The sequence below is a fragment of the Nyctibius grandis genome, chromosome 1, assembly GCF_013368605.1.
Source record: "Nyctibius grandis isolate bNycGra1 chromosome 1, bNycGra1.pri, whole genome shotgun sequence".
Taxonomy (NCBI): Eukaryota; Metazoa; Chordata; class Aves; order Nyctibiiformes; family Nyctibiidae; genus Nyctibius; species Nyctibius grandis.
Window position 1 is genome coordinate 47648027 of NC_090658.1, and position 17401 is coordinate 47665427.

At 42.8% G+C, this 17401-nt stretch overlaps 1 protein-coding gene across 1 annotated transcript; it reads right to left on the reverse strand.

Moving 5' to 3' along the window:
- Positions 1-3576: 3576 nt before the first annotated feature.
- FAM89A (family with sequence similarity 89 member A) lies at positions 3577-9880 on the reverse strand. Its single transcript, XM_068407124.1, has 2 exons — positions 9582-9880; positions 3577-5595 (listed from the first exon to the last, which is right to left on the reverse strand). Exons 1-2 carry the CDS (start codon positions 9831-9833, stop codon positions 5437-5439), a joined length of 411 nt encoding a protein of 136 aa, XP_068263225.1. The 5' UTR covers positions 9834-9880; the 3' UTR covers positions 3577-5436.
- Between the last annotated feature and the right edge of the window lie 7521 nt (positions 9881-17401).

The window sequence follows — 17401 nt, forward strand, 5'->3', positions numbered from 1 at the left end:
AGCGAGCTTTGAAATACCCAGAAAATATTAAAATCAAGATAGAGGGTAGATTTAGATGAGATATTAGGAAGAAATTCTTTACTGTGAGGGTGGTGAGACACTGGAACAGGTTGCCCAGAGAAGTTGTGGATGGCCCCTCCCTGACAGTGTTCAAGGACAGGTTGGATGGGGCTTTGAGCAACCTGGTCTAGTGGAAAGGTGTCCCTGCCTGTGGCAGGAGGGTTGGAACTAGATGATCTTTAAGGTCCCTTCCAACCCAAACCATTCTATGATTCTATAAGATGACTTTGCAAATAAGACAGAGTTTTTAACTAGTTTGCTAAGAAAACAAATTGGTTATTTCCTTAGGTCATACAGCGTTGTTGTTAAATGTAGTAGCTTCAAATAAACCAAAGATAACAATGGATGGGAAAATGTACATCTGAGTAGTGTTTTCTGAGAAATTGCATGTAGTATATGAAAAGCAGTATGAACCTCAAACTACTGTGGTAATATAACCTCTACAGGCAGGCATCACAAAATCCGGAGTAAATACTTTTGAAGTGGCTGAAGATCACAAAGCTGCATGTTAGAAAAGACCTGTGGATGGGGTTCCTTTTGGCATGTACCCGATTAATCCTCCCATTTCACATTCCTCCCCAGCTGTCAGCTGAACGACAGAGTGGGGGAATTAGTTTTCCTTGCCCTCAGAGCAACCTAATTCCTCAAGCAAAATGAATGGCTTTAGCTAGGCAGCAAGGCAAATAAAACACATTCTTTCCAGTTAAGCATAACTGTGTACCTGCAACAAATGACTATAACATTAAAAATACATGACAAGTAGCATATACCCAGATTCTAAAACAAGTTGAAAAAGAACATGAAAAATCCCCCAAGCTGTGAACAGCAGAACTAATGAAACACGGGATCTTAAAACAACTTGTGTCCCAGGACCTCAGCATCTCCTTCCAAACTGCATGAAGCTCCATCCTCCAAAAACTCTGTGTCATCCCATGCCACAACACTCACCTCTTCCAACATCCCGTTTAGTCCTGAAGGCAACACCTGGGGTCTTCCCTGGGCCCCTTCCTGTATCCCCAATTTTCATCCTCACTCGCTAAAAGCTGTGCTGAAGACTCACCTCCTTCCCACAGCACTCACTGGCACCCAGCACTGTGGAAGACACAGCACATGCCCCAGCTGCTGCAGAGCTGCCAGCAGCCAGGTGACCACCTGCCTTTTGCTTTCTGGCTGCTGGGTGGCCAAACAGAAATCAAAAGGTGAGTTTTACCCGTGATCCTGTCTGTGTAAGCAGCACTAAGTCTCTCTCCTTCTCCAGCTGCTAATTTTTAAAAGGTCTGTAAACACAGAGTAACTTCTATCCTATTAGATGTCATTTATAGTAAACAGACTGACAGAAAATGCATGGATAGAGTCATTGCATAAGCTTTTTTTCCTTAGGAACTAGACTAAATATGAGGCAAAAGCTTAGGTTTGTAAACAGGTACTAAGTGGGTCAATTTTTTTTGTTATAAAGATGCCAGGGGCTTTGCTACTCTCATTATTGCATTTAAAATTTTACAAATTGTATAATTTACAAGAAAATGTAAACATAATTTTAAAAAAATCAACTTATTTTAGAAGGTCATGCAAAATTATTTGGTTACTTATTACTAGGAACTAAATTAATTACAAATAATAATTTTTTCATAATCCTTCTCCTACTCTTCCAATTTCAGGTGACTACACTAAATTTTGTATTAAAAACTCAACTTTAGCAAGCATCCAAGTCCAAGCTACCTATAAAGAGTGTAATTTTGCCCCACCTTTATTTGAAAACTCTTTCTTTGAAGCAACACTGACCTTGTAAAAAAGTTATTCAAATGATCGTCTATTGCGTGTCACTACATTACAAAGTAGTACCTTTGAAAACATTTGTAGTGTGTATTTGAATACCTCTTGTATCTTAGTATAGATACCATGCAGCTCTTCCAGTCTCTTGGAAATAAGAGACCAAGCAGCAGTTTTGATTTCAGGAAAAAGACCCCTGCTTCAAAGTCCATCCCCACTAAAAATCAATAGGGCTGACAGTGAATTCACCAGGAGCCGAAGCTGAACCTAAATGCTCATCTGTTATAGCTGCCAGGGCATTGAGCCACCCATTTATGACACTTGCTTTCTTCAGAGTGGAGCACTTCTTCCGGACTCGACTCTTTCTGTAAACAAAGGACTAGACTGTAATGTAATTATGACTGTATGACTCTGCAGTTGTCATAGCAATAAAATCAGGGTGGTATTTTGTTAAAAAAAAAAAAAAAAAAAGAATCTTCAAATATAGCTAGCACAGACCTAATAATTCCTTATGTCTAACCGCTTTACCCCATTTGTAGGCCCTTTGGAGAAAGGCCAGTGAAGAAGTACCCATGGTAGATTGCTTTCTGAACCGCTGTACTCAGAGTTTTCCATCTCTGAGCAGCAGGAGCCTGACTGTCCTTGTTTCCTCGTAGACCTGTCTTTTCCTGCGCCCACTCAGCACTGCTTCAGCTGGCTGCACTGTCTGGGACCAAAGGAGTTGTGCAGTATTCACTGCATAGGGAAGTTTTCAAGAGTTTCTTTCGTTATATCCATAAAAGTTACCCTTAAAAGGTTATGTGTAATTCAGATTGGGGTTACGGAGTAAGAATGGGAAAGGGATTGTTGTTGGTATGTGGTTTGGACCAAGGGTAGCAACCTTTTGTAGTAACACAGCTTGTTCTGTCATGCACACAACCAAACTCTGACTTGAAGCTGCACGTTAACAATTACTCAGTATTTAAGCTATACTTTCCCACCAAGCACCTCTCTTTCAATCAATTTCCCTACTTCACGCTGTTATAATGTGGTAAAAGGATACAGCTCACAACTGAAACACCAGGCACAGAAATCTGCCTCTGGAACAACTGCTTATTGACTTAATAACAAATTTACTGTTTTCAAAACCTTTGTCTAGCTAGCCAGCCTTCACAGTGTTGGAATTTGCCTTAGGAATATAGACTGTAATTTCTCTCCCATGCAAGAAGATGTTATTAAAAGGGACAAGGTGCTGAAAACTCAGGAAGTTCTAATAATCCACCCTTTTTTCCAGTGAAGGTAATGTTGTAGAGTGATGCCTTGAGACTTTTATGCTGCTTTTGGTACAGCAAATACCAGCCAAACATTCCATGTTCCCCAACTCACAAGCATGCTGCATTAAAATCAGAAACATAAATAATTTTGCTTTGTAAGTTTCATTTATGTAAGAGAAAGTATTGTGAATTTTGCTCAAGTCCATTCTCACCAGTGGGACTATTAATGAATGGCACTGTGCAAGGATTTGTAAAACAGAATCTTTAATTCTAGTAGACAGGATTTTCTCTGTTGAATTAAAAAACAAGTAAAATCCAATTAAGACAGAGAAGTAGGAAATTCCCATTCCAAGTATAGGTCGGTAGAACCTTTTGCACTGTAATTTAAAATTTGCTTGCTTTAATACAGGGGTGATGACTAGTCCTAGGATTTTTAGGGGGAGGGTTTGGATTCACTGAAATGGTAAATTAAAATACACACAACATTAAAAAGTTATGCTAAACATCATGCTTTTTATTTTTTGGGAAAGAGCAAGAAAATAGCAGTACTTCAACAGACTAGAAAAAGCCTCATCTAAATACCAGAAGCACAGCAAATTATATTCAAAGCTGATACATTCTTAAGTCAAAACATAAAGTTGTATGTAGATATGTGTGTATATATACTCATACATACACACACATACGCACACAACTTTTTAAATATAGATGTAGCCATTTGGATTATCTGTGTTCGCTTTATCATTCATTTTAGTTTTGGGTGAGTGAAGTAATTAGACCAGCATTAACATTTAAAAAAATCCAACCATTGCCACAGACTAGACTAAGAACTTACACACGTACACAATTACAGCAGTCTTTACTCTTGTGGCCTTTAAATTCTACTAAAATAAGCCAGTTTTAGAGGGAACACACAAAAACTCCACCCTGGAAGGCTTTTATCACTGCAACATCCTAGCCTTTGCTAAAAACTAAAGAGAGGAGCTACCCCAGAATGTGATCTCCAATTCTTTCTGTGAACTGTATGCATGCCAGACATGAACCATGCAAAAACCCTTTGAGATTTAAGCCCTTAATTATTAGCTTGTGTCCAGATCCAGGCACTGTGCTTTACAGCAATCTTTAGAATCAAAGTTAAGAAATGAAAATTGCATTGGGAGCTGATTTTACGTAAAATAGAGAAGGGTGAAGACTCAGATAGTTGGCAACTCTTATTTTCCAAGCTGATTAAGCATTACATGTACATACTATGAAATAATAAAAACTTAACCAAGTGCTTTAGTAAGTTCTGAAAACAAAAATAAGTTATACTTCAAGGAACAAGTTAGTATAAAAAGTTTTAACATATGCAAAGTATGTGCTCAAAATACTTATTTTGCATTTTTAAAAAGAGCTGTAGTCTACCTTACAGAAACAAAGTTCACCCAGTACAAAATATTGCAGTTTGTCCCATTGTGTCATATGAGAGGTCTCCGTATTCTTCATATGATCGAGAACACTTGCACAAGAGTTCATGTTATTCCAAGCCACATAGTGGCAGACAGACTATGTTTGAATCTGTGCTTTTACTATGCAGTGCAGTAAAAGCTAAGCAAATCACTTCAAGACAGAGTTTAGCAGGTCAAAGAGCTGTGTTGATGGGAGAAATCCAGACAATAGTATAAAAGTTAATGCCAAGTGGCAGTACCAAGAAAGTGAATTAGATCAACAGAAAAAAAACCTGCTGATAACATTCACTATCACATGTACAGCTTGTAAGCTAGGAATAAGGAAAAGTCAAAATTAGCTTAAGGAGACAAAAAAAAAATTGAACTGTGTAAACAATCCACCCAGTACAAAACTGGATGCAGCTGGTAAGAGCAGAACTAGCTTAGTAGAGCTGAGGATGTGCGTGCATCCAGATGCCTGTTCAAAATGCATTTATCAATACTGTTGACCAAAAAAAAATCACCTATAGCTATTTACACCACAGCGGAGGCTTCCCTCCCCCTTATGAAGTTATTACAACTGAGGAAGTCGCTGCTGTCTTCTACGATTAAAATTCCAGTTATAAGCTACCAACGTTTGTAAGTTGAAAACACCCACCTTGCAAATTAAATTGAAAACTCTTGTCAAGCATGTCTGAGGACTCTTCAAAAGTTAAGAGCACAGCACTTTCCTCAAGTGGTATTTGCATGAGTAACTTGTACTGACAGCCTGTTAAAATAACTGAATTTAACACAACTTGGGGTAGCTGGCTGCTCCTCCTCAGGAAGAGGGATCCGTAGAGATTCCAGTCATTCTTGCCAAGGTGTGTTACAGGGAGAGAAGGACAGAAGAACCTCAGTCAGCCTGGAAGTGAATCTTCCTGCTTCTAGAAGTATTCCTCCTCTTCATCAAAAAAACCATTTTCCAGCGCGTACGTGCAGTCTGCGTTAGAGTCAGCTTGGCAGGCACCTTTGTATTCCTGAATCGATTCATAGAGGGAGTACAGCTGACACAGTAATGACATATCCAGCTGCCGAAGGCCAACCTGAGGGGAGAAAAATTCAAACAAACAAACAGTATTACAGTTGTGATTTAACTTGCAGTATAATGCTATATATCTTTCATTGCTAAACAAGAGGATCAAGCTTCTTTCTACCTTGAACAGTTATGAAATATGGAAGTGTAATTCATTTTCTAAGGTGACAAGCCTCCCCACGGGATAAACTGGACAAAAGAACAAGGAATAATGTGATGCGATACAGCAGAACATGAGCAAAGTGTTCGAGATTTTGTCATATTACAACGCCCTGCTTAACTTCGAAACAAGCAGTTCACTCCTATCCGAAGCGTTACAGATAAATTAATAAACTCTATATTCCTCATTATGCAAGAGACATACTTTTCCAGTAACACTGTGTGTCTCTCACAGATCTTTCTTACACAGTATCGTAGGCTCTCTTTTTTCTTTAAAACGGCCTGGATTAAAAGCTACAAATAGAGCTCTGGCTGGTTTTCCACTTCCCAGATAAGTTCTACTATAATTTTCTTTTCTGTATTGACATATATAGGCATCTGACAAGGCTAGGTATGTCTAGCACAATACAGCATGCTACTTGGAGGCAGCAAAACTAAAGCAGAAGTGAAATAAGGACATACATTGTAGCCTGCAAATCTTCACAATATTTTCACATGCTATTCAGGCATAGGCTTGTTTCATAATTAAGCGCCTAATATTTTGGTCCCTAAACTTCTAAAATATTAGTTCCAGAGCTAATTAAAGATTTGCAGCAATGTTAAAAAAAAGGTTACCTTGTAGCTTGCATCTTTATGTCAGATACAAAACCAGTACATTGCACTGCAAAGCAGAATGAAGCGAGTCATTTAACTCAAAGCAGTTTCCCTCTCTCGCAACAAAATGGAGAGTTCATTTGATACTGCCATCTGTCTAAGTCAGATCAAATTAAATCTAGGTTTTGTCTTGGAGTAAATTAAAACCACTACCCAATTTAAGATTTTCAAGAAGCAGCCATTTCTACCTAAATTTTCAAACAAGTGTTAAGCTGACAGGCTGTTCCTAGCGAGCCTCAGTTTCATCAAATGAAAGTTTTTGCTACAACTCATGTTCAGAGGAAAAAAAAAAAAAGTTAGTAGCCTTTACTGCAGCCTGAACGCCAGGCTACATTTTTCCCAGAATGAGAACTCCTACCTCAACATGTCTAAATTCTAAGGACATATACACTCAGCACAGAAAAAAAAACACAAGAAGCTAGCACAAAGACCTTCCTTTGGCATTGCTGAACTATCCTACCAGCTCCTTCTTCTGAAGATGGGAGGAGGGGAAAAAAAAAAGGATCATACATCACAACTCCATTCCAACTCAGAAAAATAGATACAGCATCTTTCAGGACCAACACAAATTACTTGGAGAGGTCATGAAGACAAGACATGATGTCCCGTACAGACCGAACATGGGGACTTCAGGACAAGACATGGAACAAGATGTGGATCGCTGCGCCAGCTGCCAGGAGGTTACAGACATGCCTTTCCACCACCTCGGATCTATGCTGCTTTTCTTACCAATCTCCATCTTCCTCTGGGAAAAACACGACAACTTTCTCTCCCCTTGTTGTTTAAGCATGCACTCCACTGGAAACATATGCTACTCTTCCTTGCGCTCTATTCTGTAAGAGGAAACCAGCACTTGTGCAAATCTCCTGCAAAAATTTGTAAAAGAAAAAAACAACCAAAGAAGACTGCAGGAGTGAAAATAAAAGGGAGGTATTTGCACCATATCCAGACTCCTCCATCTAGCCCTGCTGAAGTAATTTCTTCAGACTTGTTAAGCTAATGACCGTTTACCTGTCCAAGAATAAAGTCTGAACAACGACCTTTGGAGGTGGCAGTCGATGAAGTTTGGCTTGCCCCATCTAAAGAAACTGCTTGCCTCAGGTAACAAAGGATGCTGTGAAGCTGGACTACGACATGTGAACATGAGACCCACTGGGCAGGCTTGCATCAGAGCTCAATGTTTGAAGGAAAAGACTGCAGTGAAGAACTGTTCAATGAGCCATTAAGAGTGAGTTGAGCCAGAAAACTCTGCCTGGAGACAGAGGACGGGTTCTTTGTCTCCTAAGGAAAGCGGGAGCATTTTCCCCAGCAGCTCTCCTGTTTCAGCTCCGTAAAGCACTTCAGCGCTTTCTGTGAAGACGAGTTCTAGGCCAAGCGCAATCTCCAAGATAGAAATTGCTCAGTAGAATTAACTTGGCAAGCCTTAACACCAAATAGTTACGTTTAATATCTTATTTTTCTGTAGCTGCCACTGGTGTCAAACAATCAAATAAGAACAGTAAGTCTATTGAGAAAAATCTAGCCCCTAGCCCTTCACAACTTTCAAGTATGATCCCCGAGGTAGCAAAAGCCTGAAGAAATGTCCAAGCCAGACAGTACAAGCATAAAGTTTTTAATCCCAGCCAATCTGCATTTGCCTCTAGAGTTTTGTCATAGCACCTACAATACAACCTACAATGCACAGTCCCATGCAATCAACTCTTGTTCCTCAGGATCACAGTTCTGAAGTGACCTTCCTCCCCCTCAAAGCATCTAAATCCATCACTTTCTCATCTTTAAAAACTTACATACATAGTACCTTGCTTGATCATGCAGGAAAAGACGCTGCTATGCATTTCTCCCTCATTCGCTATTGAAAATTTAAAGCAAGCTCACTACTCAGTAGAAATGCTATCTTTGCTGCAAGAAAGTGTGTTCAATATAAAGTGCTATTATCTACTTGATGAAAGGCAGCCTATTAGCACATGAGAGTCTCTCTAATTTGCACAGGCCACAAAAAAGTACACCTGGAACCAAGGAGACTGTTGCTTGAAAGTCTTCGATGTGTTCAGAGGTAAAGTATTTTTTTCTTCAGAAATGTTTTATCAAATTATCATCAAGGGTAACAGAGTATCAAAGGGGAAGTCTAGCTGTCAAATGACTTTAACAAGCATCTAATTTGATTTTCCATTAGGAGAAATTGGTCAGACTTTCATAACGAGTTACCTTTGCTTTTTTGGAAAAGATTAAGACGACTAATATCATATCCTTGTTTCCCCTTAGCGCACCGTAGAAGAAAGCCCCAGCAGCCAATAAGTACTTGCGCTTCCTGTGCTTCAATGCAAACTGGCTGGTACACAGTTTTAAGAATATCTCAAGTGGTATTTGAACTACTTGTTGAAATACTGGTGAGACTCAGATTTCAGCACGGTACGTTGTCCTTCTAAATCCACAGAAAGGTCTTTCAACGGCGTTTCTTGTGCTCAAACACCTTTTTACCATAAGAAGGCAGCCTTAAAATGGGCAGATTTTCAGCAATATAATATCTTATATGTTTCAGAATGCTAAGTGCACAACGCTTAGGTGGTTATTAGTCCTTACAACTGCAGCTGGCACCAGCAAAGCACCAACACCCAAATTAGCGTTTAATCAAAAGGTGCGCCAGGTCGCCTGGAGGAATCTCACTAATAACGCCGCGCTGCAAAAGCAAAACAAAGACCTGAAGAAAACCGTGTATAATTGCACCGCACTTGAACCGAACGAATCAGTGCTGGTACTTTTTTAAGGGCAGCGTTTTAAGGTGGGTGCCGGGTTCAGACGCTGACATTTGCTCGTTAAGCGGCTCTCAGCCCGCAGGTGGAGCGGCCCCACCATTACAGACGCAGGCTGGTGGCGCCGGCGCTCCCGCCTCTCCCCCGGTGCCGTTACCGGTGCGTGTCACGGTACCCGCACCCCGCAGCACCCGGGCAGGGTTACGCGGGGCGGCGCCAGCCCGGACCCAGGCCCACACCCCCGCCCGTCCCGCTCCCTGCGGGCTCCGCGAGCCGCAGCCGGCGCGAGCCGCCCGCCCCACCGCCGCCCCCTGCCGCCGGGCGCCCTTCCGGCCCCGGGGCGGCCGCTGGGCGGTGGCAGCGCCCCCCGTCGCCGCTCGCCACGTCCGCCGCCCCCGCTGAGGCCGGGCCTGGCCCGGCCCGCCCCGCTCACCATCTCCTTGCGGAGCAGAGCCAGCGCCGCGTCCAGGTTGGGAGGCTTGGGCGGGCGCGGCGAACCCCGGCCGCCACCGCTCAGCTCGTCCTGGATGCGGGACTTCTGCGCGTAGAGCCGCTCCAAGTCCCGCCAGCGCCCGCCCTGGCCGCCGCCGCCGGAGGAGGAGGAGTTCAGCAGCCCGCTCAGGCTCTTGGGCAGCGGTGGCAGCCCCGCGCCGCCACCGGGCCCCAGCAGCCCCGGCCCGCTCATGCTGCGGCGGCGACGACCGGCGGAAAGAGCCGCCTCGCCCCCGCTGCGGGAGGTGCCGCCCGGAGCCCGCCCCGCCTACAGGCCGGGGCGGGGGGGAGAGGCCCTGCAGGCGGGGCGGAGGCGGAGGTGGAGGGAGGGGGCCCTCGGCGGCGGGGAGGCCAGGACGCAGGTGTCCGGGGCTGCGGGACGTGCCGGCGGCTGGCTCGGCCGTCGCCGCACCACGGCGTCTTTGTCTGAGGCGAGGTGCGGCGCGGCGGCCCGCGTCCCCTCGGGCAAGGCCCGGCTGCCTGCCGGCCAGCCTCCCGGCTCAGCCTGGGGCTCGGGCCTGTGCCCTGTGCTCCCCAGAAACACCCCCGCGGCAGCCGCCTGCTCTGAGCCTGGGAGAGGTGGAAGGCCGCTGCGGGGACGGGGCTGAGCCTCTGGGCTCGGCCCAGGAATGCCGGGATGAGGTTGGGGAGGGGGATGAAATGCAGTGAAAGCAAGCACGGAAACTGATTAAATGCTACGGGCGGAGGGTAGGCAGTTCTTCTGTGGTGGTGGTGTTATTTCAGTCACCTGATAACACGAAAGTGCTCTGCCCTTCCTGTCGAGGTGTTTCCCTTCACACCCTCACAGCGAAGCTTTTTATCAAAAGTGTTCATCTCCAGGCGTTGCAACCGAACAAACGTCGGTGTTGCTGCTCTGCGAATCGAATCTCTCAATCTGAGAGAGCTCTCTGGTTTCAGTCCAGATTTATTCACAGGGCGGTGTATGGCCCTGGGTTACAGAAATACCCATGCGCTTTCGTGAGAGGGTGGTGGGAAGGGGGCCGCGCTGCAGGACGGGGGGTTTCGGGGGAAGTGGCACGGGAATCCCTGAAGCTGCCAGTGCCCCCACGGTTCTGGTATCGCAGGGATACAACCTCAGTGTGCCAACTCTAAGGGCGTTTCTGCGCCTTTTATTTCCCTCCCCCTTTTCCTTGACATGTTTGTCTCTCTGGGGTCTCTTGAATAAATTATGGCAGTTCTGGATCATTCAAAATCCAAACCGAAGCAGGGTATAAAATCGGAGTTCTGGGAATGCGCTGCAGTTGCAAATCCAGGTTGTTTAAAGGTGCAGTCCTGTTGCCACAACCCTGCTTTGTTTGTCGGGTTTTCTCTTCAAGAAATAACCAGATATAGTGATTTATTTTCAGTTTACTTCCCAGACTCGCATGGCTTTTACATGGCTTAAATGTCATCAGACTCTATGACAGTTGTTTTAAAACTGCTTTCAGGGGAGGAAGCTTTTGCCAATCTTTATTCATGTTTACATGCTACTCTAGGGCTTGATTTTTCGGCCGACCTGATGTGCTTTTTAATGCTTTGTACATTGCGATCAATTTTTTCCTCCTGTTTGTCACGATGCCGCTTCTGCCCAGGTCGATTGTGAAAAATAAAATAGTGCTAATAGCTTTTATGAAACTAAAGGCATTTACAACCATCCCTATTGTAGATTAAAAGCGTCAACAAACCCATTGTCCTTCCAGGCCAAGGGTGTCTGACAGCAAAAATATTGATTCGGTTTACTAAGGATGTAGGCACTGTATTATCTTCGTGCTTATTAGCGAATACGTTTATTTGTTCTCCTTCCAGCCCACCCCCTTTTTTTATCCCAGCTAATACCTATTTGGAAAAGCTTGTGAATATTCTTACTTTGTGTAGACCAGCTTATCTTAATTATTTTTTCCAGCTTGCCTGATCTCATTAGATTCTAAGTGCATTTTCTTCACACTCGGGTCCTTTACGCACCTTGTTGCCTTACCTTTACGACCGTAAAAATCTTTTTGCTGGCTTACTGCTCAACTTTGTCATCTGAAAAATAAAAAAAAAAAATTACTTTTTGGGTTCTCAGTGACCCTTCTCTCAGCTGGCAACCTTGTCTAGCCTTCATTCATATTAAATTCATAACTGTCCTTTAAAATCTAAATCTACTGCTTTATTTAGTCTGACCTATTTATAACGTGGTGATAATGGAAGCTGGAGTCTTTTGCAGTTATGTCCTTTGGTTGCGGAGTAAGCCTTTGTTAGCTGTGTAAACGTCTCAATCTTTGCTTATTAGTTCCTAGAACTGAATTACAGAAGCGTGTTACTCGTCTAAACTATCCTTTGTTAAGGACGTTACCTAAAAAAACCCACATTAAAAATACATGTAGTTTATGTAATAAAGAATTAGGAAGTGCCAGAAGAGAGGTGTCCCATACCATTTCCTTATGCAAATGCATTATGGTTTATTTTTAATTTACATATTCATATGTGATGTTTTTTCCTTTCCTCATTCATCAGGAGGATACACAATGCCTGTGTATCATTTGTACATCAGTTACTAACATTCCTCTTTCCAAATGTGGTGATCTACGTGCATTACAGTGTATCTTGAATTGATATGTTAAGACTGTTTCCTACAGCATTTTCTATGATGCTTTCCCCTCTAATAACTGACTTATTTACGAATGTTAATGAATTATTCTTTATGACAACCCTGTGATAGAAGGTGGTATTGTTATCATTCAATTCTTAGATACCATTTTTCATCAGAGAAGAAGTTTTAAATAAAAATGGTCGAGTCCTAATTTTGACACTTTTTTTTTCCCGGTATATTTCCATATCTATGCCTAAAAACTGAAAACCCAAGTATATTCTAACATACAGAATATCACAGTGGCTTCCAGCTAGGTCCTTAGCAAAGCGGTATCCTTAGATCTAGAGCAGAGATCCTCCTATTTAAGCTACTTGAATAAACAGGAGCAATAGTGGGCTGTTATGTTTTTTATAGGTCCACTACCACATAGATACCCAAGAAGGACACCTCAGCCTTTGTGGGGTTCAGAACTAACTGCTAGAAACACAGAAATATGAAGATTTGGGGATCCAGGCTTCAGTTTAAAGTTCTTGATGAAATGTATTGTGGTTATAAACCCTTACATGTGGCACTTGCTCTCCCAGCCTGTTCCTCTTGCCCTTGCTGCTGTTTTTTCACCAGTTCCTGTCCTTGTCCTTGCATGGACCCAGTTCCAAAGCAACATCCCTTAGCTATGGTCTCTGATGCCTTAGCTCCTGTCCCTGCCTTTTGCTTTTGTCCCTCTTGCTTCAGCTGCCACACATGCACTCTCACTCCTGCCTTCCTCAGCTTATCTTCACTATCTGATGCTGCCCTTTAGCCCTCTGCAGTGAAATCGGACTGCTAATTCTTCCTTTTTCATGGAGAACCAAAAAAAGCAAAATTTTGAGAACAGGAGAAAAAGAACATGTCTAGAGCGTGGGGGTTATGATAGAAAGGTGATTAGGACTGGGCAGAGCAAGACCAATAGATTCAGAAGGAAGCAGGAATCAGAGGTTACACGGAGGGACTAGCCTGTGGAGATATGTAACTGTGTCTGAGTAACAGTTTCACCACTGAAGGCATCTTCCAGCCAGCAATAATGTGCATGTAGGGTTATTTTTTTTCCCTTTTGTTTGCAAGTGGCAGCTACTCAAAGCAGAGCTCTGTTTCCTCTCTCCATTTCACAATGGGGGTGATATGGATTTTTGAACTAATTTATGCCCAGCATAAAGCAGTGAGAAGCAGTACGGAAATCCGAAGAGCACATGCATGTGGCAAATAGGCAGTTACATTTCTGCAATGATGAGGGCTCTAATTCCTCTCTCTCACTGTTTTTTTTTACATTGCAATCAGTTAGCAAGTGCTGCTGGTTTGTGTGTGAAGGGGAAAAAAAGAATCAAAGTCTGTACTTTCATATCAGAAATTCTGGTTCAGGATTATAGGAAGGATCATGTTCAGGAGAAATAAGGACTTGATCTGATAGTAAAGTTGATGGGACTTATAGTTAAGGTAACCAAACATTTATTTTCCTGATGAGGCCAAAATCTGGCTTGTTCACATCTCTATTTAACCTTAGATCAAACTATAAATCTTCTCCACAGTGCATCACTCTGTGCTCTGCAACATTGGTTTTAAAATCTCCTCACTCTGTTCTCTCACTCTATTAAATCAGATGTAGTAGTATCAGTCTTTTTTCCCTACCTCTCCAGTCTCATAGATTCTTCCCTGTTATATGAACTCGAGCAGAAGAGTTGCTGTTTAGACCACACCAAATTCATATTCCTGCAATGTCCTTGTCTTCAGGGTTTCTATTGTAATTAACAAAGCAAGCCATTTTAGTATTTCATATCAGCTGGTAAAAGCAAATCCACCAAAATTAAATGAGAAACAATGTCAGTTGTAGGAGTTAATCATTTCAGTATTATGTGAAAATTCATAGGCGTGAAAGAACCCAGCAGAATTTTGTGAGATAATTATGTAATAAACTAACCTTATGCCCACAGCTCTTAATGACTCTGAACATCTTCCCTTCATCTCCTTTCAGTGTGTCAAAAATACAAAAGAAAAGGACTTCAAAGTGCCTTTTGATATTTTTTCCCCCTTTCCTATGAGTTCAGTATAGTTCTGATAAGGATTTGCCTCTTTAAAAAGATTGCTTGAGGGGGCATTTATTACTGCTGCACTGCCGTTCCTCACAACACCGCCTCCTTACTCTTAAGAGTACCGACTTGACTTACGGTAACAGCTTTCCAGAATCTGATTACTGAAAGCAGATAGCCGAGGGATCAGAGCTACAGGCTTTAGGGGTATTTGTCTTATTATCCTAGTGACACTGAGCAGACCCTTTCCTTTAGTGACGTCTGCGTCGGGGTCAAATCTGGAGGATGCTGTCTAAGCTGGGCCAAGGTCGGTTGAGGTAAAAATGACGGGAGTTCTAAATCTGCAGGCAAAAGTGCCCGGTGGAAAGCAAGTGCTGCTGAACAGGGATGGCTGCGGGTGTGCAGAAGTAAGAAGGATTTGTGCTTGCAGAGTGCAGAATGTTGCAGATCCTCCAACAGTTTGGTATCTGCCTTGAAGCATTTTTGAGTGAGGAGCAGTAGTCAATCATTTTTTAAAAAGAATTATTTATTTCTCTGCTAAATAATCAATTGTAAGCAAACATGGAAGTTTCTATATACTATTATGTTCAACTAACGTTAATAAAGAGACCATATTTTTCGCTTCTTTCTTCTGCGTTCTCCTTTAGTAAATGTATTTTTTTTCAGGCTGAATGCAAATTCTGTTAGATAACATATCTCCATAAGACAGATGTAGATTACACTGATCAGGAGATAAACACTTCTCTTCAGCTGTGAATGGTTATCATGCTTGCTGGGAAGGGGGCATAATTTTATATTTAGATGTATGTATGTTCTTGAAAAATGACCTTTCTCTCCCACAATGCAAGTAGACAGATTTGTGCCTGAACTGAATTGCTGAACAACCAAATGCAAAACCGAGGCCATAAAAAAACCAGTTCATACCCTTCATTTCAGCTGGGCCAAATGCCATTACCCCACACCACCCTCCGCCTGTGCTGGACTACTACCTGGTGGTGCAAACAGCCTGTGCTCCTACAGGAGGTCTCGGAGGGGGAGAGTGATGAGCAGATTTCAGCAGGGCCTCCTCCTTCCAGCAGCTGGGGTTGCACAGGATGGATGAGGCTACAGTGATGCCTGAGAGCACAGCACCTAGAAGGTGAATTGAGGCTGGCCAAAGCTTGTGTGGAGCATCCTTGTACGGACCTGGAGCTCTTTGTCTTGTGCTGAAATCGAGCCGCTTCTGAGGTGGAACAAGGGCAATAATTTAACAGTTCATAACATTATTTCTAAACAGTTTAGAGGAGAAAAGTACTCTCTGTAATTGAAAGTTCATTTAGGTAGAGAGAATGTAATTACCTGGCACAGTTAGAGGAGCAAAGCTATTGTGAGTCTCTGATAAAAGCTGTCATCAGTTATTTAATGGCCAACAAGTGATTAGAATTTTTGTTTTATATTTCATACAAGAACAGCACATTCAGCAGCCCAGTGACCCCTAAATTCAATGCAGGGGCACTCAGTAATTACCGACTCAGAGGCAGATGTTCTACTAGCTCGACTATGATCATTGCTTCTTGCAGCATTTTAGTATGTGGTACCCAAACAGCAACAAGACTGAGTATGGGCAATCAACTTCCATAATGTTATAGGCAAAGGAATAACTTTAAAATACTGACAGTATTTTAAAATAAAATATATTCCACGGAGCAAACATACCACTTGAAAATAACTTCTTGGCGTAAGTACTTATGATACCAGATTTTTACCCGATGTGAACCTGTCAGAGAAATACTGTCAAAGCATTTCACATTTCAAATAGCACAAAAAAAATCCACCCTCTTCTTTTCCCTCCTTTTCTATTAGAAATACCCCTCTCGGGCCCAGCAAACTGCGTGGTTGCTTCTCTGACTCCTACCCAAGTGCCTGCCAAGAGGGAGAGTGCTCCTTCTCATCATGTGCTGAGCTCTTATGTGCTTTACACCACCATCACTCTTCTCAATTTATTGCAGCCTGACATCATGGTCCCAGACAGATGTGTAGACTGAAACACATCTGTAGCACTGGAGAATCCAAAGGCTGTGTTCATCTTCCCTCCCTGAACTCCCTCCAGCTTTGCAGAGTTGTTCTTCCTTGGCAGAGCCATTGGGCAAGAGCCGTAATGCCAACAGCCGTCGCTGCCAGGTGGGAATTGTGCTGGAGTGCAACGATTCCTGCACACCTTAGGCACCTGTTGTATTGTTGGAGACACTCACACATGTGTCAGGATCAAACCATATGACAGTTCAGTCATTTCTTTGCCATTTTACAACTTGGTGCCGCCTGGAGCATGGCACAGACAAAGCCTAAACCAAAAAGCAATCTGCAGTGCCTGTTAAGGTTGCAAAAGGAAACAAAAGACTGAAACAAAACAAACCAAACCAAACAAAGAAACAAAGCAAAACAAAACATTTCTATGGGGAAATGCCATAACAAGTATCTGCAAAGAGGGGAAGCTGTGAAAACCAAACATCTGTGCAGGAAAGGAGATCAGATCAAGCCCATCAGTGCGGCCGTAATCAGTCGCTGACAGGAACAAACAGGTATACAAACGAGTTAGAAGGAAAAAACAGGTATTTCTGAAGTATTTTTGGCAAGTCTGGAAAAATAAGAGTCATTCTGCCTGGGCAAGTGCAAACTAAAAGATTCTTTGTCTTTCTTTGCTGAATTGGCCAAGGAAGATGGAAGCCTACAGAGACTGCCTGAACAGGAACCATCAGAAATACGATTGTTAACAAGTCCAACACTTGCCGTGAAACGAACTTTTGATAATGTGACATTGTACAAGCTCATTGTTTCATAGACTCCTGTTTCTTTATTTCTGTATGCTTAGTGCATCAGTAGCTACCAACTTTGTACTGATGTATAAATGTAGGTAATAGTAACCAATGCATCCTAAAAGTCAGTTTTAAGGCCCATCAGTAACTTGATTTCCACTTGTATCCCTAAAGAGTGCTAATGAGACAAGAGTGTTGGAGATCTTTTGCAGCTCTTGAGTTTACAGGTCTGACAGGCAAAAGGAACTTATTCTCTCCCTACTCTCTCAGCTTCTTTTTTAGAAACTGTGACAGGGTAAACCAAATGTAATTTATACAAGGCCACAAACCCCTACAG